Source organism: Nasonia vitripennis, chromosome 5 (assembly GCF_009193385.2).
Source record: "Nasonia vitripennis strain AsymCx chromosome 5, Nvit_psr_1.1, whole genome shotgun sequence".
NCBI lineage: Eukaryota > Metazoa > Arthropoda > Insecta > Hymenoptera > Pteromalidae > Nasonia > Nasonia vitripennis.
The window spans coordinates 12,068,814-12,089,680 of NC_045761.1; the positions used below are offsets into that span (position 1 = coordinate 12,068,814).

The 20,867-nt window shown below is 46.6% G+C and overlaps 2 protein-coding genes and 1 non-coding gene across 15 annotated transcripts in view; 1 reads left to right on the forward strand and 2 right to left on the reverse strand.

Moving 5' to 3' along the window:
* The window catches only part of LOC100124257 (zinc transporter ZIP3), a 22,003-nt gene extending 6,295 nt beyond the window's left edge, over positions 1 to 15,708 (forward strand). For 4 of the 13 annotated variants that reach the window (XM_003424565.4, XM_003424566.5, XM_016985818.2 and 1 more), the window contains exons 2-9: positions 1,299 to 1,574; positions 2,527 to 2,694; positions 3,019 to 3,216; positions 3,437 to 3,592; positions 3,796 to 4,003; positions 4,091 to 4,217; positions 14,334 to 14,444; positions 14,641 to 15,708. In XM_003424565.4, the coding sequence (XP_003424613.1) occupies positions 1,318 to 1,574; positions 2,527 to 2,694; positions 3,019 to 3,216; positions 3,437 to 3,592; positions 3,796 to 4,003; positions 4,091 to 4,217; positions 14,334 to 14,444; positions 14,641 to 14,702 (1,287 nt within the window). In that variant the 5' untranslated portion in view covers positions 1,299 to 1,317 and the 3' untranslated portion in view covers positions 14,703 to 15,708. Of the gene's footprint in view, positions 1 to 30; positions 201 to 1,298; positions 1,575 to 2,526; positions 2,695 to 3,018; positions 3,217 to 3,436; positions 3,593 to 3,795; positions 4,004 to 4,090; positions 4,218 to 4,238; positions 9,301 to 12,175; positions 12,540 to 12,639; positions 13,707 to 14,333; positions 14,445 to 14,640 lie in introns of those variants that run through there. The other 9 variants (XM_031932546.1, XM_032601123.1, XM_003424567.5 and 6 more) reach the window with 8 other exon arrangements.
* LOC100124259 (sterol regulatory element-binding protein 1) lies at positions 15,438 to 20,649 on the reverse strand. Its single transcript, XM_001608132.6, has 8 exons — positions 20,398 to 20,649; positions 19,326 to 19,952; positions 19,021 to 19,252; positions 18,532 to 18,932; positions 17,523 to 18,458; positions 17,152 to 17,447; positions 16,761 to 16,916; positions 15,438 to 16,686 (listed from the first exon to the last, which is right to left on the reverse strand). The coding sequence occupies exons 1-8, from the start codon at positions 20,495 to 20,497 to the stop codon at positions 16,333 to 16,335; spliced, it is 3,102 nt and encodes a 1,033-aa protein (XP_001608182.2). The 5' UTR covers positions 20,498 to 20,649; the 3' UTR covers positions 15,438 to 16,332.
* Positions 17,011 to 17,111, reverse strand: Mir33 (microRNA mir-33). Its single transcript, NR_039001.1, has one exon. It is a non-coding gene; the product is annotated as a microRNA mir-33 (primary transcript).
* Positions 20,650 to 20,867: the final 218 nt, after the last annotated feature.

Consider the following 20,867-nt stretch of genomic DNA (forward strand, 5'->3'; position numbering starts at 1 on the left):
CGCTCCGCCGGGAGAGCATCGCAGTATAGTCTTTCTCATTATTGTGAGCTTCGAGGAGCGCCTATATACAGCGCAGCCGAGGCGACCGTTAAACCTTTTATATTAGGCGCCGCGTTGAGCCGACGACGACGAGTCCGAGCCTAAAAAGCGTCGAGAGCTGACGTATAGTACGTGTATTCTTTCGATCATCCTGCATATAGGTATGCTTCTGCTTTCCGAGATATTTTTATTTTTTCTTCCGCTGGGGTTTTCTCGCCGCTTTATTTTCGGAGCGGTTGACGCTTTTTAATATATTTTCTTAACGCGCGCGTGCCGGCTGCTTTTTCTTAGCATCGCATGCATGATTCAGCGCGAGCTTATTAACGAGACTTTGAATTCGCACTTTGCTATTAATATGCATCGATCTATCTGAGTCGATATTTACGGCGTGTCTGCTTTTGCGCTCGAAGACTTTGTTTCAAGAACTTTGTGGTTTTCCTCTTTTAACAATTTTTTTTTTCGCGGTATAGTTATAATCGCACGTTCAATGTTTTGAAAACAAAGCCTTTTAAAAAGAGTCTTTAAAAAATTTTATGCTTGATCCTTTTTGTTTCTATTGATCGTATTGCTTTTTTGCGTAACATTATAGTTAGTCGCATTTTCAATTCTGACCACGTTTCGACACTTTAGCGCTATTTACAAAAGAGACGTTCGTCGGTTTCCCGCTGCGATAAAAACTTAATTATGCCATTACGCAACGACAGGCGCCGAAAATGTCTAAAATTACTCAAATTCTAATGCCACCCAAAAAGATCGATGAATTTAAAAGAGCTCCGGGCATCATCGTGCAGAAACGCCTAATTGATATAGAGACAATCGTTCCCGATCTCCACAGTTAACAACCGCTCGTTTCGGCCGCCGTGATAAAGCCTAACGTAATACAAATCCCAGCGCAGCCGAAAAGCTCGCTTTTATCAGAGAGGCCGAAAAATTTTGATTGATCGTGCGCGCAAGAGACGCTACATTGCCCCGGGAGCCTTCGATTATTAAAGACGCGCCAGTAGTCGGCAGTCTCTCTCCGACTGTCTTTAATCAGCGTCCATTCCGCGAGCAGCCGTCGTCGCGTTCGGTTATACATCGTCGTCGTTGGGACCAGCGTAAATGAAGCGGAGGAGAAAAATCGCCGAGTTCTCCGTCGGTGAAATAAACTACGAGTCGTGAATATAATACGCGCTATCGCGAGCGTTATCGCCGCCAAAGTGTCATAATACTTGTGGAGCCTCGAACTTGAACCTCCCGTGTGTGTCGGTGTGTTGCAGCCGAAGTCACAACGACGAGATGCACATAAACGACAAGAACCCGGAGCACCTGATGAACATCATAGCGACGAAGGCGACGGAGGCGATGAACGCCACGGCTGCCGGACACGATGAACACGATCACGCGGCGGAGGACGAGGCCGTCGGTTCGGTCCTCACCGCCAAGACTGTCACCATGGTCACGCTCTGCCTCGTCAGCATATGCATGGGCATCATACCGATGCAGATCGCCAAGTGCTTCAACATCGTATCCACCAACCAGGTCGTCAATCCGAGGTGAGCAATGACCTAACGACTAGTTTTATCGATCGCGTACAATCATTATCGTCGGCGAAACTGGGGCTGTGGCGAATCGCCGCTGATGGATCGGTATAATCTCATGTTGAATCGGGACTATCGAACGTCGTACACGAGCTCGCGATAAGGGAGAATGTGCTGCACTGGAGTATTGGAACACTTTTTCACCACACAATAGAACGCGATTTGAGTTTTTTTCTTTTTTTTTTCATAGATACGGAAGCCAAGATCGACTGCTTATTTATAAGCTTATCGAAGAGGATCGAAGGAGACGCGCGTCCACTTTGAAGTAGAAAACGACCGGGTCCGGTCAGACGAGGTTAAGGACGGCGGGATTGGAAAAATTTTAATGAGCCGCCTGCGCGTTTGAAGTTAATTATTGTATTCGGCTGGATTTATTACAGAAGCTATAAAGTCACTTTTCCCATCGCTGCAATAATGGAGTTTACGATATGCATCTGCGGCGTTGGCAAAGGTTTCGAGGGATGTTGCGTAAAGCGTTCTTTTACGCGGCACTAAACGCGACGACAAAAATATAGTCATTATTATATCGATGGAAAAAGAGAACCGGGAGAAATTCCGGAAAGGAGCATAAAGAGCGGATATTAAAGACGCTATTGTATACATAAGTCGCAACGGAGACCACTAATTCGTTGTAAAATCGTTGTTTTCCTTCTTCTTCAAACTTCGCCTTTCATAAGCGCGATCGTTCCACTGATATCCCCGCGATTTATTTTAGCCGCATATTTCGTTACAAGCGCACGTACTTCTCTCAGAACCGAAAACACATCCGCATATGAACGCGACTGACTGTTTCCAAAACACGACGCGCGCGGTCTGTTTGAAAATTCAGCAGCTCTTCGCAAACTCTCGAATTAACGAATAAGCCTGGCATATGTATACATAAATTTACTCCATCTCTTCTTCGCAGATCCTTCAAGTACGTGAGCGTCCTGCTGGGCTTCGGCGGCGGCGTCTTGTTCAGCACGACCTTCCTGCACATGCTGCCGGAAGTCGAGGAAGGCGTCGAGCACCTAATGGAGGAGGGCGTCTTTCCGCACCTCGACTTTTCACTGGCCAAGGTGTTTTGCTGCACCGGGTAATGACTGCGCCGATTCGCAATACGTAAATCGGCTTTTCTCTCTGAAAATCGCTCTCGCGGACGATATAGCTGGAAAGTCGTATAACGAGAGCAATTGCGAAATAATAGCTGCGCCGCGCCGTAAATATCCTATCCATATACAGAGCTATACGGAGGATGAAGAAAGAAAAATGGTATCTGTATCGCGACGCGAAAAAAGATGTAGATAATTACTTATAGTATCGCAATAATATCGTCTGCAGGAGAGCGTGTAATTAGAAAATTTCTCCGCTGCGAGCTTTACGATTGTTCTCAACTTGTTATGCTTCACTCCATTTGCAGTTTCTTCATAATGTACCTCATCGAGGAGATAGTGCACGCTCACCTGAAGCACAGGCACCCGAAGAGAGCGTCCACCGACACCGCCTCCAAGACGAGCAGCAACGTCAACATCTACTCCACCGAGTCGATCGATAGCTACGGAAGTGTCGCCGCTACGCCCAAGTGGAAGGGCCACGGAGGCCATCGTCACGAAGAGACGTAAGCTCTCTTTTCACTTGATTTTCCTCTTAATTGTAGGTTCAAAAAATACAAGCGCTCGAACGAGTAGTTATCGCTGCTCCGTTATCTGTAACGCACTCTATCTCTCGATCGCACGTCAATTATGTAGCTTGAAGTTGTAAAAAAGCATCCACGACTCATTAAAACTCTCTTTTCGTTTCTGCGGACGGTATACAGCATTGATAAACTTTATACGTAGATGCGAGATCGGCCACACGCACCTCGACATCATCGAAGATTGCGACAGCTTCCACGACGGCGCTATCAGAGGCCTCTTGATTGTTCTCGGGCTCTCGGTCCACGAATTGTTCGAAGGACTCGCCATCGGCCTCGAGAGCTCGGCCCAGTACGTCTGGTGAGTATATTTATACACGCTGTACTTTCTATCGGGAAGGTAAAGCAAGCGCTCGATTCAAGGAATTCTTCTTTCGCTTCCTCGGTACGTCCATCAGAGACTGCGTTATTTTATCCTCTAAATTACGCAATTATGTAACGACGCTCTACTGAAGTAAGGCAAAATAGTGTATTTGTCTAAATAGATGCGTTTTTCTCGCACAGGTACATGTTTGGAGCCGTGGCTGCGCACAAGTTCATCATAGCCTTTTGCATCGGAGTGGAGTTGACGACCTCGCGCACTCGAGCCATTCTCAGCTACGTGTACGTGTGCATGTTTGCCGTGGTGTCGCCTCTGGGCATCGGTATCGGTATGATACTCGTGGGCGGCAACAGCGCCGCCGCCAGTGGACCCGCCGCTGTCGCTTTGCAGGTCCGTACACTCAACGATTTTCTTTTTCTTTTAATTAAAATAAATGTACAACTTTGATTTCTAACGTGATCCTCTTTATGCGTATAGGGTCTGGCATCGGGAACACTGCTGTACGTGGTCTTCTTCGAGATTCTGCACAAGCATCGCGACGGACTGTTCCAGTACCTCTCGATCATCCTCGGTTTCTTGGTCATGTTCGGGCTTCAGGTCTTGAGTGAGTACACGCAATACGCATCTGCTAATACGTCCGATGACGCGTCGAAATTACTGTTTGTTTGCGCGACTCTACCTGCGCACCTCTTATTACCGATCGAGATTTAAACAGGTATATCTTCGATCGGAAATCAAACAAGCTGCAGTTACCGCGCGCAAATAAGCGCGATATAGACAGCTGTATGAGATATAAAGCGAATGCAAACTAAAGTAGGGCGCGACAATGCGGCATAACGATCAGAGGTAAATATATTGCGAAACGAGTGATCGGTATTATGAGAAAAAAACAATCAAGTCAGGAATTACAATGTATATAAATGGTCGCGTAATGGCGCTTTTCGAGAGCTAATCATACGAAAATACACCGGTTTCTCGGAACGAGATCTGTTTACAATATCTCGACGCCGTTAAGGAGAAAAAAATCTGTCATTGAAATTCAACAAACTAGGTGTTAACCTACATCCGACGATAAATCCTTGAACTGTGCGAGAAGCATCACTCGATGTTGCATCTTATCTCCGATGTAATAGCTTCTCTTTTTTCCACACTTTTCAAGCGTGATCTCGCGGTTTTACAGGTTTCTCGACCTCCAGTCGCGTCGACAATAAGCGATTATAAATCTTCGCAAAACGGGTCGCAAAAGACGAGCATAACGAATCACGGTTCGGAGAAGAAAAAAAAAGGTATAAGTGATTCCCCGCGAGACATACCTACGCATAATCAGGGTACTCCCCCAAACGGCTCGAGATGAGCGAGAGAAACGGTACCGCACGTCGCCTGACTCGCAAATGAAGCTCGACCCAGTATACACGCACATGCGCACGTGCTTCTCTCCGTACACGTACGTGCATGTATAGTATGTTGTACGAAAAGAAAAAGGAAGCACAGAGCTCGCTGCGTCACATATTTCACACCTCTCGTTAGACGCCAACGCGTAACGATTTATCATCCGTCACCCGGAGCTCCGTGACAAACAACTGACGCGAATCACGAGTCCTCTGCATCCTCTGCTCGTTCGATGATGCGGATTTCGCTTTTTTTCTTTCTCCAAACTGCCCACGACGACTATTCGGCGTAAACTATCACACGCACTTTATTCTTGTTTTTACTCAATCGGATGTAATCGTGATTTATGTCTGTCGGAAACGCGCGTTAAAAGAGTGGGAGGATTTATGGCAGTCGCGGGGAATCCCAAAATGCAATTGTGTATGCTTTATTGTACAGCCGATCTCTGTAATTGATGGACAACACAGCATAGTGTAATCGCTGCATCGGATCAATCAATTCACACGGCTAATTGAAAGCCCCTGCTGTACACGTTGAAACTTTTATTGTGTCAGTGTAAGCGCAGTGTGCGCGGCTTTATTCGAATTCAATCCAAGGCCGCTCAATTATCTACGGTCCACGACTGGAGATAATCGAAGCGTTATACTTCGGTCCCGTAACCCAATTGCACAAACGAGAGCTTTTCAAGAAGCTATAGTGAGAGAGAAAAAATCAGCGAGTAATTTGGAAAGTCCAGCAGCCTACTCTGCCGTTGCCGAGAGGAAATTTCATCAGATCGAGCATATATACGGCCGCAGGCTCGAAACGGCTGCAACTATATACACTGCATTATGGCAATTTACGCAATCTACAATAAGTTGAAAATTGGTCCTACTGCACAGGGCGAATTCAATGTCACGACTCCGACGTACGTATACGTATATGTGATGCTGCGGATACCTCTTTCGCAATTCTCCGTTGAAGGAATTGGACAATTTGGCGTTTTAAATAATAATAAGCGCGATATGATGCAGGGGGTTATGCGCTGTTATTGAGTATATGGAAGATTTCGAATTATGCCGCGCGGGCGAAGCGAGACGACGACGAGAAGAGAAAATATGGTTTATACGTTGCTGCGGGACGCACTTATACGTATACGTACGATCGGCGGGTTCAGTAACCTATGCACCGAGAGAACGCGGAGAGAAGATTACCGGACTGAACGGTAATCTAGAAAGCTAGACCTACGGAGGCTCGGAGGAAAAAATCGACCGAATTCGTGCAGTGCGACGAACGGCTTTTCCCGCGCGCGCGAGATCGTTAATCATTTCTATACTCAGAGCCGCAAACAATAGGCACAAACGTGTGTCCTTTCGAGATATCAAGGACTCCGTATAAAGGAAAAGCAACTCTCTCGGGCGCGCGCGGCGAGAAAAAGTGAAGAAAAAGAGAAAACGCTCGGGTCAGGCCCCTTGGCTTATCAGCAGCTCTTTATCAGCAGTCCGGGCACACGCGCGCTGCGAGAAAATAGGATCGCGCGTATGCAGGTGTCCGTACGCGCACGAGTAAGGAAAAAAAAAGGTTCAACGCACGCTACTCTCTCGGGTATACATACGCACGTCGGGCGATCTTTTCACCGCAGAGCACAGTAGCGCCGGAGATATGTCGGGGTAGAAAGGCGCGCGCAAGGATTGACCCAATAACACAGATAGGTGCTCGCGGAGCCGCCGACACCGCAAGAGAAATTACACACTCTGCAACGCGCGCCTTTTTTTCGTCACTTTCCGATCGCTCTTTAAATTTCGCGCCGCGTCGTATTGTTGTCGTTTTCCTCGTTAACGCGAGAAACGCAAAATATATAAATCAGAGAATTCAAAAGTCGCGGTACAATTACGCGTCGTTAAAACCTTTCGGCCAATTACGCCGCCGTCGACGAGTCGGCTTTAGTATACCGAGAATTATAAAAGATTTAACGAGGGACGTAAGGATTTTTCAACTTTTGCCCAACGCGCGGCGCTCATCGAGCATTGCTGAAGCAACATCCTTTGTTTCGACAAAAAAGCGCGTGCATACGTGTTATTATCCGTTACGAAGTTAACGGTAGGATAAAAATATGCCGCCGTCACACATACGATATGTCGATCAATTGGACTTTATATCGCGAAAAAAATTTTTAATGAGATGAATAACGGCGCCAAGCGGTATATCCACGTCGAGTTAATAAAGGCACGATGTTATTCACGGCTTTTCCGCATATGCGAGGCATTGAAAATTCTCGATTGCGCGCTTGTACATTGTTCTGTCCCGTCGGCTTTTATCATCTGCTGTATGTGTGCGTATGTGTGTGTGTGTGTCCGCTCATTTGAGTCATATTTTCGATTATCTCTCTCGTCGTTGTTTGGAGAAAGCTCTCTCGGGCCCAGCCCGTATTTTCACAGCTAATCTTCTCTCTTTCTCTCTCTCTCTCTCTCTCTCTCTCTCTCTCGGTATCGTCAAAATCAGTGTGTGTTTTTCAAAGCGCACAAGCTACCGTCCGTTTATCTTCTATTTTTATCCGGACGGATATTTACCATCGGCCGCCGCCGATGAGGCGATAATCGATTTCGCGTTATAATTACACCGCGCTCTCGGCGTAGTAAATAGCCGCTCATTCATAGCAAAGCCGCATCGATGACCGGGCATTAACAGCTGTACACGCTTAGCAATTCAACGAGACGCGCAGCATCTCTCGCATTGTTGTAAATGCTGCGCCTCTTTTAAGCTGCATAAATCAAGCGTACAGTATAACGAACGACGATCAAGTTTGAGCTAATAACACGTGATCGGCCGCTCTACTTTCGCTGCTACCTACTCCGAGTTTTCATATTCCAAAAACGCGGGCGGAGAGAGAGAGAGAGTATAAGCTAGTCTCGCAATCGAAGCGAATCGATCGCGCACACACACACGAGCTGAGGCCCTTGGGTCGATGAGCCGTTTGAGAAACGGCCAAGTTTCGTATACACGGCGAATTTTTCGGGAGAAACGCGAGCATATGCATGCAACGGTTTGTCGAACGCTGGATGACATTGAAACGCGGGAGTGGATCGCATGTCAACGATCATATAATGCCTCATAGCTCGCTCTCTCTCTTTCGTGTACGAGCGTATCCGTAATAATCAACAAACTCTCGTCTTAAATTAACGGCTCTCTCTCTCTGTCTCTCCGCATAACAGGTGCACTTCAGCAGTGCTACGGTCTTGTTCGCATGTGCCGATTAGCCGTAATACGCTAAACGGCTCTCCCACGAATTACGCCGCGACGTCACGCACAATGACATTACGACAGAGAGATGAGAGAGAGAGAGAGAGAGACGCGAGAGCGCGTACCATATAGGAAACTTGGCTTCTCACTCTCGAGGGGGTTGCAGATGTGGTCGCCTCTTTTTTTACAGCTGCGCACTCGAATGCCAAGAGCCGCTCTGAGATCTTGACTCCCCGAGCGCCTTGTTGCGGAGGAGAGAGTATAGAGCGATTGAATGAGGAAAGCGATTGAGAGAGAGAGAGAGAAGAGGGGACAAGTAGTAACGAACCGTGCGAGCCAGACGAGAGGAAAGTAGCTCTCGCGCACACGCCCGAGAAGAGAAAGACGGCGCAAGATACCGAGGAGAGGGACACGACTCGTCGCTCGTATATCCGGTTGGCCGTGACTAGACCATCGCCCATCAAGCGAGAGAACGCGCGAGATGCGAAGCCAGGCCCTTTCCCGAGCGCAGCTCCATAAAAGAAGCTTCTGCATTTTTCAAAAAAACAACTACCGCAGTGGCTCTCATCGATCGCCGCCTCTACACTCTCTCGCATATATACTCGTACACTCTGAGCGCAGGCTGCACACGTGACCGCACAGCTCTCGCGCGCGTGTGCGAGGAAGAGAGCCGAGCCTCTCTCTCTCTCTCTTTCCTTCGCATCATCATCATCATCAGCAGCAGCAGCGGCTGTACGGCAGTAGTAACAGACGAGCGCGCGCCGCAGCTGCCGCTCAAAACTTTTCGGCCGCGCGAGCGCGCGCACCTACATCGCCAATTCACACGCGATATCGCCCCCCGCGCGCCGCGCGACGAGAGCACATAGCTGAGCGAGAGAAAGAGAGGCAGTAGCTGTTACTCCTTCTCCGAGCTCCGTCAGACACGCGCTGTTATATTCGGAGAGTCTGTGTGTGTGTGTGTGTGAGAGAGAGAGAGAGAAGCGCGTTTCCATTCCCAGAGCGGGACACTACTTACTCCGCCGAGTGTTGTGTCCGAGGCTGTGCGCGTGTGTGTTGACGATTTTTCGTACATCTGTGAGGTGCTGTATTATTGTAGATCGAGAGAGTGCTGTGCGACTGGAGAACATACGCGAACGATATCTGTGCGATATTTTAAATGCATAGTGAAACGGAGTATTTATTATAGGTTTTATTTGTCGGCTGTAACGCAAGCGTGACGACCGAGGGCACGAGGCATACCTGTACACGTGGAATGTATCGGTGGAATTTATCAATGGGAATAAGTCCAGTGTATTATGCATATACGTATACACTGTGCAACGCGCATCGCCGTTCAATTATTCCGGACGATCGATGTGAAAGTCCGCGAACGACCAGCGCTCGCGGCGACGCTTGTTTACCGGCATATACAAAGTATGTCGAATGTGGAGCGCGTATAAACAATCGGCTCTTCTTCGTTTATTTCCTACGGTATGCTTCCGTTTTATTATCACCGTTCTCGGCTCGTGTACAGCGGAGATCGACGATTCGATATACATTTATCTGCGCGGATAGCGATAATGAATTATAACAAATTCATTATCTCTGTGGCTACTGTGTAATTTTCATTATTCAACGTTCTCGCCTCTCTCTTGAAATCCTTCGGCAGTCGCGGCTCGATTGTCTGTTTTGTAAACAATCAAAGTGTCGTGCGGTCGGATTTTGCATTAAACAAGTCGGCCTCGCCTTATACTGTCATTCAGAATAATAATACGTAAATTGTATTCTTTCTATTCGGACGCGATACGAGAAAAATTCGAAGATATCGTCGTCTTCTCGCGTATAAATAGTCGAGCGATCTTAAATATAGCTTTATCCGCTGCTTACTCGCGTCCGAAAATAAACTATTGTCGCCTGGCGTAAGTGACGAAGGAACGGAGATGCTCTATATAGCGTATAACGAGATATTTCAACAAAAATTCCTATGCACACCCATTCGTTATTTCCTATATACAGACGCATCATCATCATCACAGAGATCAAAGTCCTCGACGTAAAAAACTCAATGAAATCCGGCATACGCGTGCGACACGTGTAATTATCTCTCGCGCGATGCTCTCGATGCAATAGGCGAGCGCATAGCATTATCGCAGCACGCGCGCCGCGAGTTTTCTTGTGCAACGATAAATGCGTAATTATTATTTTTTTTTTTTGTTCGGCTTTAGAAATGAAAAAAGGAACGAATATCCGAGTCAAAATTGATCTTCTATCGAGGCTGTTATAGAAATCGTCGTCGCGCGCGTTGTGTGATAATCAGATTCACGCACAATCGCGCGCTCTTAATCTTCAATTCCGCGATTGTACGCGCGCGTCCATGACGGGCCCAGGAAAATTTCTTATCTGCGCGTGCGGAAGGTAAACGATGATATAGGCTCTCCTCTATACGTCGAAGTTCATTTTTCTGACTACTTGCGAGGCTTATCTGCTGTTTACCGTCACTCGAAATTCGACAAACCTTCGAAGCTGTGTATAGCTTGTATACACAGTAGCCGAATACTAGCGGATTCCTCAAAAATTTATCAATTTTTACAGCTTTGTAATTTATCAATTCTGGAGGGAGGGGGAAAAATCGACGCCGTGATTTCGCTTATCTTCGGAACGTCCGATAATGTGCGTACGGTGGACACTCGATTAGTATTAGTATAAGAAGCGGTTATTTATCTCGACCGGTGAACTCGGGACGCCGCTTTTGACGTAATCGCGCGCGGCGGATCTTTAAAAAAAGAAAACCCGTTGCTTCCCCAAATTCCTGCGCGGTTATAATTCGAAAGATGTACGCTCGTTATAGAGTGTTCGGAAGAAGCGCTGAAAATAATTCGCTTCTAAAGTATATCAACTTTTACAAGTACAGAGACGCTGGCTGCAATTTCCCAGTTGGTTTGCATGTTCGAAAAACCGTAAACATCAATTAGCGCGTATCTCGTTGATTTAAAAAAAAAATGATTAATGAATCTCTGGGGCGTTACGTAAAGACGAAAACAATGAAGACGATTCAATCACATCTCGCCGCGCCGTCTTTTCCACTGCTGTTAATCCCGAAGAGGGAGACGATCGATCGTTTTTTTTTTACGATCCGACGAGCGTAAATCATCGATACAGCCGAGAACAAACCTTGTCTCGAGTATTACGTTACACCTGCATTCCGCGATGGTCGTCGCGCAAAATTTCTGGAAAAGTTTACGCTCCTCGCGGCGCGAACAATCGCCGCGTCCTTTTATATTGTTATTTCAGACGCTTCCGCGCGTTTGTTTTGCGCGGAACACCGGACATTTTTTGTTTTTTCAATTACACCGGTACCGGAACAATGGGATGGGCCGGCGTTAATTCCGCTCGGGTTTTATCGTCGCTTTTTATCGGCGCTTACAAGTCATTCGCCACGAATCGGCGTTGGAATTTAAAACGGATTCTTTAAAAATAGTATAGGTGCACATTGAAAACATGGCGTATAGGAGGCAGCTCGAAGGAGCGTATAACTGTAACGTGTTTTTCTGTCTCCTTCGCCGGCTATGCTTGAGTGTCTCTCCGCGAAAGTGAGAATCGCGTACATACACGGGGACGAAAAAAGGCAATTTTTGCAAATGGTCCGCTAATCATTTCTCGGTAATTGGGACCGCCGAAGGCTGCACGAGATACAAAGAGAAAATTAAATAAAAAAACGCCGCGAATAGAAACCCATGAGCCGACTTTCCTTTCGTCTGCCAGCGTTAACCAGAGCCTATACTCGCTCGCAACGATCACGCCGGCACGTGACGCACGCGCCGAATTATTCAAATCTCGAGCTTTTCCAATGCGCTTTCTCGCGCCGCGCGCTCGTATTTCCCCCCTGCGTGTGTTCTCCAGTCGAGCAGACTTCCTGCGCTGCGAGCGTGTAGTCAGGCTCCCGCACCTACAGCGCGCGATTATTCGATCTTGAAGGTGCAGCGACGATGCGCAGCCTGCAGTGATACGGGGAAAAGTGTGCAAGTGCATCGAAAGTGCCTATAGAGTATAAGATTGAAGCTGCTGTAACAACAGCCCGGAGGAGATGGAGGTTCCAGTGGTGACGACTCAGCCGACGTCCTCGGGGCCCAGCGGCACGACGATCTTGCTCCTGGCGAAGATCGGCTCGATGTTCGTGCTGGGCCTGGGCTCGCTGATCCTGGGCATGCTGCCGCTGATAATCGGCCGGTGCCGGGTGAAGAAGAGCGAGAACCGCAGGGCCATAACGAGCGTGTCCAGCGCCTCGACGACCCTCAGCTCCGCCTCGACTCTCACCGTCCACTCGCACGACTCGACGCAAGTAACGATCGTTCGACGCACTTTATTTGCCGATCTGCGTACTCGGTCGTCGCTTTTTCCTTTAAAATAGATGCAAATTGTAATTGATGACGACTGAGTAGGCATCGCGGCGCGCGACAGGCGAGGGAAAGAAAGGTGTACAAACAAAGAACAAAACCTCTCCAGGGTCTGCTGACGTCGCTGCTCCTCTGCTTCGGCGGCGGAGTCCTGCTGTTCACGACGTTCCTGCACCTGGCGCCGGAGGTCCGGGCGAGCGTCGAGCTCCACCAGTCGAACGGCCAGCTGGCCAACCTCGGCAGCCTCAGCCTCGCGGAGCTGCTCTTCTGCTGCGGCTTCTTCTTCGTCTACCTGGTCGAGGAGGCGGTCCACGCGGCCCTGACCGACAAGCCCGAGTCCTCGGAGACGCTGCTCTACCGCACGGTCTCGGTGCGCCGCTGCAACAACAACAGCGGCCACCCGAACAACAACAACAACAACAACACCAGCAGCAGCGGCACCAGCAGCGCCCAGCGCAACTCCCTGTCGGCCCAGCCGCGCGGCTGGCGCGCCGAGAGCTCCGACGCCGAGGAGGAGTGCGCGAACGAGGCCCAGCAGCAGCCGAAGCAGCTGGCGCCGATGTTCGTGCTCTCGCAGAACGCGGCCGCGGAGCTCGAGGCCGGGGGCAAGCCGCTGGTCAAGGACAGCCTCGCCGCGGCCGCCGGCCTCGGGCACACCCACGCCGGCTCGATGCGCAGCCTCCTCACCGTCCTGGCCCTCTCCTTCCACGCGATCTTCGAGGGCCTGGCGGTGGGCCTCGAGCCGGCCTTCAGCTCGGTCGTCTACCTGGCCGCGGCCATAGCCACCCACAAGCTCGTCATCTCCTTCTGCGTGGGGATGGAGCTCTACGTGGCCGGCGCCTCGAACCGCACGATCCTCGGCTACCTCAGCGTCTTCTCCATGGTCACGCCCCTGGGCATCGGTATCGGCCTCGCGCTCGGCCACTTCCGCAACGACAGCGAGACCCTCGGCCCGACGCCGACGATACTCCAGGGCATGGCAGCGGGCACCCTGCTCTACGTCGTCTTCTTCGAGGTGCTGGCCAGGGAACGGGCCAACGAGAAGAGCGGCCTGCTCCAGCTCGCGGCCATCCTCGTCGGCTTCATGCTCATGCTCGGGCTCCAGCTGGCCAGTAAGTTATACTTGGCTCTCTTGCGCAACTCCGCCGTTTCGCACCGCGATGCGTGCGCCTGCAGCGAGTGGTGCTTTTCACCGCTCTTCGCGGAAGAGGATCGCTTCATTTTCGTTGCGCAAGTCGAGGAAGTGAGATGACAAATACCTCGGCACGGCTGCTTCGCGTTTTCTCTCCGCGCAGGTCGTTCAGTGCGTGTCCACTTTTTTCACAAGTTTTTCATTACACCCTCCGAGCGCAAGGTTAACGGCCTTTACGTGAAGCGAATCACTCGAACAATAGCGTAATTTTCATTTGCATCCCCTCCTTATATATATATAATACTTATACTCGCTTATGCTCATTAGGTATTCAGAGAGCATAGGTGATTATGCAAATTAATCGCTTTATGAATTACGTCATGCAAATCTCGTAGGCATCTCGTATACTCGCATCTTGCCGCGATGGGCCGGGACGTTGATGGATCGCTCGAGAGAAAACGTGCCCAAGATGATTTATACGGATTCGTGATTATACTACTCGTATTATACTAGCTCGTTTCGCAAATATATATTTACCTCTGATTTGTAAACTTACATGATAATATTTCGTAAAAAAACTTATAACGTTTGATTTCTTTATCCCCAGCTGCCCACGCGCACAATCACGGACACTCGCACAGCCATGGCGATGAGCACGGGGACATCCACAATCACGAGGGCGAACAATTGGCAGGTGATAAGCACAACTATGTTTTAGGTAATTTCCGCTGCTTATACAAAGCTTTCGATTGTCTTTAGCGCGACGAATCATCGTTGTTTTTTTCTTCGCGCGAAGATTATCAACAGTTATAAATAATCGCTACGCTTGAGAGAAACAATGTTTCGATGTCTAACAGCATAATAATAATGAACACAATGCACTGAGAAAAAAAATCGGTTCTACATCTGTTTAGGCGCTGCCATCGAGCGAGTAACGGACAAGGTCGTCGATGTTTTATCGACTACTCTGACGTAACCAGCACAAGACTATAGCAAGAAGATGATCGCCGACTAGATTCTCCGCCACACAGGCCGCATATAGACTCATTCATCTTGGTCCACGCGAGGAGCACCCGCAGAGAGAGAGAGAATTATATATTTTTTATCAGTATACATAATATAGGCATGTTAAAACACAAAGTGCTACACAGAGGCAGAAGACGATATAGTACGGAGAGGAAATGGACGCTCTGCGCGCGGAGAGAGCCGCGTGTGTTTTTGTATATACACGCTCGATAGGCAATCTATACATATAGTTATTCGACGCGACGTAGGCTTAAGCGTTACTTTTTTATTTTAATTTATCTTAATTCTACACGTGTATTATACGTTCTCAATGGTTAGTCTGCGCAAGCGAACTTGTTAGTTCAACGCGTGTATTCGATTATTTCGTTCTCCTTTTAATCATCAGAGAGTGATAAAGTGATAAGCATAAGTGTCCAGTGCGTAAGTCGTTCGGAGGAGAAATGTGATAACGTTCACATTGTTTTGTGCATTTAAGAGGATAAAAATTTATCGAGGCGCCTTGTGTAAAATCAAGACTTTTTTCTTATCGCGTTAAACTAGTGAGACGAACTAGCGAAATATGTCGTTACTTCTGTACTGTTACCGAAGAAAAAAGTTTATATTTTTACTTTCCATGCAATACCTTGTGTAAGATACGTTAATCTCTAGGATATTAGCTGTTAATAAATTACTCAACAACACGTCGTTTTCTTATAAAGACTATTATAATATATTATAAATAGATTATTATACACTATTTTGTTTATGAAGTATCTACAATGATCGGCGATGAAAAAAAAAATACAAATGTAATTTTAACGGAGATGAATATAATTTTTACGAATCGACCATAATCTGTTGCATTAGTCAGTTCTTCTTTTACATCATCGTCCTCTTTTTCCTAGTTCTATTGTGATATTATTTGTACATTGTCAAAAAAAGAGCTTGAAGCTTGATATAGATTTTTTAGCAATCTACACCCAATAAAAAATATAAAGGCGTATTCGTCTGCTGTTTAAAAATTTGCATAGAAAGGATTACAAACTTGATAGAATGATGCACTGCTTATCCTATCAAAGATTTCCGTCAATGTCGAATTGGCTTGTTAAGAAAGGGTTTTCTCTTTGTCGCGTACTCTTGGTATACAAACACTACAGCTGGCACCGCACTGCCCACGCCTTAACTGCGGACAATGGGCGCGTAAATCGTTGTTAACCAAATGACTGCGAACAATCTTTCTATTTCCATTATTATCGTTTACAATAAAATCTGTACCAAGCTCAATGGCCTATATCTTTCTCCCTGCCCTACATACACATCCTCTGCAGACAGTGTGATTATCAAGCATCTTTTTAAAATAACCGCTACACTACTCTAGATTAAATATACTATTATATTGATCAAATTATTTTAAAATAAAAACTTTCAAGTTATACTTGAACAATGATGTACTTTAAATACATCGAGTGAAATAAATTATTCTCTCTACATGAGAATTTTCTTGGAAAACGCTCGAATACAAGATATATCTTGGCCTTTGTACACAAATAAAATGAATTTATACTAATCTGTTTGGATCGCGTATAATATCGTATGTCCACTTAATTGGACGAAATAGCGGGCGTGAGCTGCCTTATCAATTCGTAACACTCTTGCAGCCTCTTTCTGTCGCCAATGCGCTCCAGCGTTTTAGCAGCTTCTGCGAGCATGCCAGCCCGTTCGCCTGGCGATGCCAACAGCAGTACCGGCAGATGTCTGCAGGCCAGACACAAAGCTGCGGCGTGCTCCCGCTCACCGCTGCCTTGCTCCTGCGATCGATCTTTACCGCAGATTATCGAGGTTCGCGAGTTGCGGTGGTGCAGGCTGCGATCCAGAAGAATCTGCGTTTTAACGGGTGTCGCACCAGCCATTATTCTAGCCGTTGCCTCGTACAAGAATACTCGCGGTAAGACAGACTGCAAATAAGGAAACATTTATTTAAATAGGCTAAATTTTAGTTAAACAAATAAGTTGTAAAAGAATCTCATACCGGTATGTGTTGACATAGCTGACGCATACACGCGAGGTCTCGTTGGAAACCAATCAGAGTCGAGTTAATAGCTGGTTTCTCAATATCTTCTTTCAGCTCTTCCCAAAGTGTAGTTCTCATCTCCAGCAGCCAATCGCAAACCCACAGTTGGGTAAGCTGCAACGATAACATTTTATTACAAACCATTCTGACGAAATCGTTACCGGCACTCTTGAATATTTTATCAACCGAAGATAAATCACTGACGACACGCCAACCACAAGGGTTGCACTGCAGAAGTACTGCACTTTCAAATATTCATGCAATGCAACTACAATGCACTCTCGTAGCAGACAATATTTTCGTTGCATAGGAATAACGCCGTTGCGAAAAACTTAGGATGTAAACTCACCAAAACATTTTGAGACGACTGCTGCTTGCAATTGTTGTAAACTGTTGAATGTTCGAGGAATGTGCTGGCTTGATCGATAAGACGAATAGTCGTACGCTTTGAAGGGCATCTTGCGGATTGCAAAAGAAGAAGCACAGCATGAGGTAATGGATTGCTATTTCCCAACTGCGAGCTTTTCTCGAACGGAAATTTCCCTTCGACAATGTTCCAGGCGTCAGAATCTTCCTCTCCTAATCTGAAATTAGCTGCCACGCACATAACAGCACCCCACCATAAACCTACTTCATCTTCTACTTCTGCAATTAAAAATAATTCACCTTTAGCACAAAAGCTTGTTTGATATTAGAATACTTCGAATTATGGATACTTACTAGTGATTCCAATCTTGTCCTCGCTGCAAATGCACAGATCGATTTGCGCCGAAACCATGATTTTTCGAGATATTTCCAAAAGTCCCGAAGCGTGAGAATCACCAGCTGTTCCAGCCAGCAATTTCAATCCCTGGCTGATGAGGTACTCTCTGTATGCTCTGGCGGCATACGATAGCGGGTCGGACTTGTTATTCTGCAGACTGAAATCGCTTTCAGCCCTCTGTCCGTAGCTCCATTTCTGCGAAATCAGGAAGCGCATGCCGTCGTCGTTGACAACCCACTTGAGCTTCTGCGGCACCACGCACGACGCCAGTAGGAGACTGCGCGCTTTATTCAGGTAGAATTTATGCACGAACGGGAAGAGTGACTGCTTGAAGCACAACGCTGCATTCACGTAGATCTCGGCGAGCATGGACTTAGGCATGGTGTCGCCAGCGGCTTCGGCGTAGTTGACGGCTGAGAGAGCAATAAAGACTGTCGAACCCTTGGTTCCGCGAGAGAGCTTGAGGCACAACATGTGTTGGTAGACGATCGCCATCTCCATCGCGGATATCTCTGCCAGTTGCCTCTCAGACTTGTCGACAAATTTCTTGCCGATGTAAGTCACCAGACGACTGATATAGAAACGATGCAACACTTGGCGGAAAATCTGCCAGATGCTTACAAAGAATACGTCCATGCGCGTTTGCGGCAATTGGCGCGAGAAGTACTGGAGACACTGACTGAGATCTCGATGGGCTTGTTCGTAATCATCCTTGGATATATTAAACTCGGCTTGGCGTCTCCAGCGATGAAGTTCGACGGATACTTTGCTGTCGGCAGGCAGCACGGGATCCCCGTACAGGAGCAGTCGACATAAACCAAAAGCCAGAAGCGAAGCGTTCGTAAGCCAGAGAAACAGGCTACTCCACACGCTGTGTTCAGAATCTAGTTGCTCTGCACATAAACATTCATTTTAATACTAAAAATCATTACAGCCTCATCGCGAGTAATTAAGGTCATCACTTACCATCATAGTTCAGGATCACTCTTCCTTCTATTTTGCTAGAATAGTCAAACCTTGCCATATTGTTCATAACAAAGCCAAGAGGGTTGAAAGCAAGGAATATGAAAAGAAAGGCGCAAAGTGACATGCGCGTGTGGTCCGGTAAACCCTTGTTCGCGGAACCGCGGACGATCGCAGATCTTTGCATATTCTGCATGACATCGGGCTCCTCTTTGATAACAGGAGGTGGTGGCGAGGGTGGTGATAAAGGCGCAGGAGCCGGCGACAGGGACGGCTCACTGGTGTCCGATCGCGGGGGTGTCAACTCACCACAGACCAAAAGCTCGCGTAGATTCTGTCTTTGAGCAGCCATTTTCAAAGACATGTTCTCTGCTTTCAGTTTGGTATTAGAATTTTGTAGAAATCTGAACAATTAGAACATACGATTGCGGCATCATATAGCGATTTATAAATAATATTGAACTAGAAAAAAATTCTTTCGCAATTATTTACCTAATATAGTCGATTGTTTTTCTTAAAATTGCAGATTTGTTAAGTTTTGCATCAACTCCAACAACAATATTTTTCAGTTCAATAATCTTATCGTTTATAGATGTGCGATATCTTCTTTCAATCGCATTGTGTGCACTGCGTTTAACTTCTTTAACTTTTGGAACTGCTGTATGCGTGTTTGTGTTTATTCTGTTGATTTGTACTTTATCCGTGTCCAAAACAAGAGGTATCCCTAAAATAAAAATATAAGAATGCAATTAAAATAGTAATAAAACCACACCTATAGTCTAGGTAATTTCATGTACCTGTAGCAAGAACTGTGCCATTTCCAGTGTTCACTAGAGTATGAATCTGATGCTGAACTGGTGCTGTATTGATAGTTTGAGATCTTCCAGAGTATACAACTGGTTCAGATTTTATCAGCTTGGCTGGGAGAAGTAACTGCCCTTGTTGGGTAGCAACAGGTGCCAATGTTACTACTGGCGATGTAACGTTGTAATTTACATTTGGAGAAATAGTATAATGGGATCCGAAAACAGCAGTTTGATTCTGAACAGGCGCAGGAGCAATTCTTTCAGGTGTCTGTTGCAATGGTAAACTCGTATCCATTTGATTTTGGCAATGGACTTGTTGAGGTTGCTGTGGTTGTGGTTGTGGTGGTGGTTGCTGCTGCTGCTGTTGTTGTTGTTGTTGTTGTTGTTGTTGTTGTTGAGGAGGTGTTGGTAACAATGATGCAACACTTGGCTTTATATTTGGTACGTCATTAAATAAAGGATCTACCTTCATTTCCACAGGACTTGAATTTAAGAAATTGAATTCTAATTCTCCTGATTGCAATGGCAAAGAGGAGTCATCCAATTCTGACAGTAAATGTTCATCGCTAAACAAATTTGCGTTGTTCAACAATTCATTTTCACAGTTTGTTAGAAGATCTAAAAATAAACATTTATACAATTGTTGTTTGAATCGTAACAATATAATAACAATGATATAACGTGACTATAATTTCAAATGTTTTGCAAGATTTTATCAATAGTGGAGCTAAGATGTCAATAATCAAAACATTAAAAAATGGAAATAACGTCTGAATTATCTAATAATGTATTCCAACAAACTAATCTAGATTTGAATCATAATATCAAAAATAAATCAAGAAAAAACTGAAGTACAACAGATTGTGTATGTACATCTGAGTCAGCCTTGCATCATAACATTTCACATATGCAGAAGCAGAAAGTCGATCCAGAAAAAATGAGGCTACTCATAGGGTAAACAAAAGCAGCGATGCATTATTAATTCGCTGATTGGGAAAAACTGTTCGAAAACAATAGCCGAAACGCAAAAGTCATAATCGTCGGGCAACGCATGTGTACGTACCATCGAAACCGGTCATGTCGTTGAGATTAAAGCTGTCACTGGCCGAGAAACTTGAAAAGTCCCCGTCTGGGACCGAAGTCCAAGTATCGCCGTCGCTCATTTTGCCACGACGATTTTTTTCACTCAATTTTTCACATTAAACGGTCACGTTTTTCGCGATTTTCGGCAAGCGGTCGCCGCGCACGAGGAGCAGCCGAGAACATGTCAAGCGCAATAAAGCCAAAAAACACGGGTACGATCATCCGACCAGGCAAACAGCCAATCCTGAATCTGCCCAGAATCAGACGATGTTACGTCATGAGTGTTCACAAAGTCATCCGAACTTGCGCTACCACTCACTCGATCGGTAAAGTCGCGAGCTATGCGTTGTTTGAGTGTTTTTAAACTTCACCAAAACTTTGCACATACTTAATCGCGTCGTGTCTGTGGCAGCGTCCGATAGTTACTTGTACGACTCTATAATATGGAAA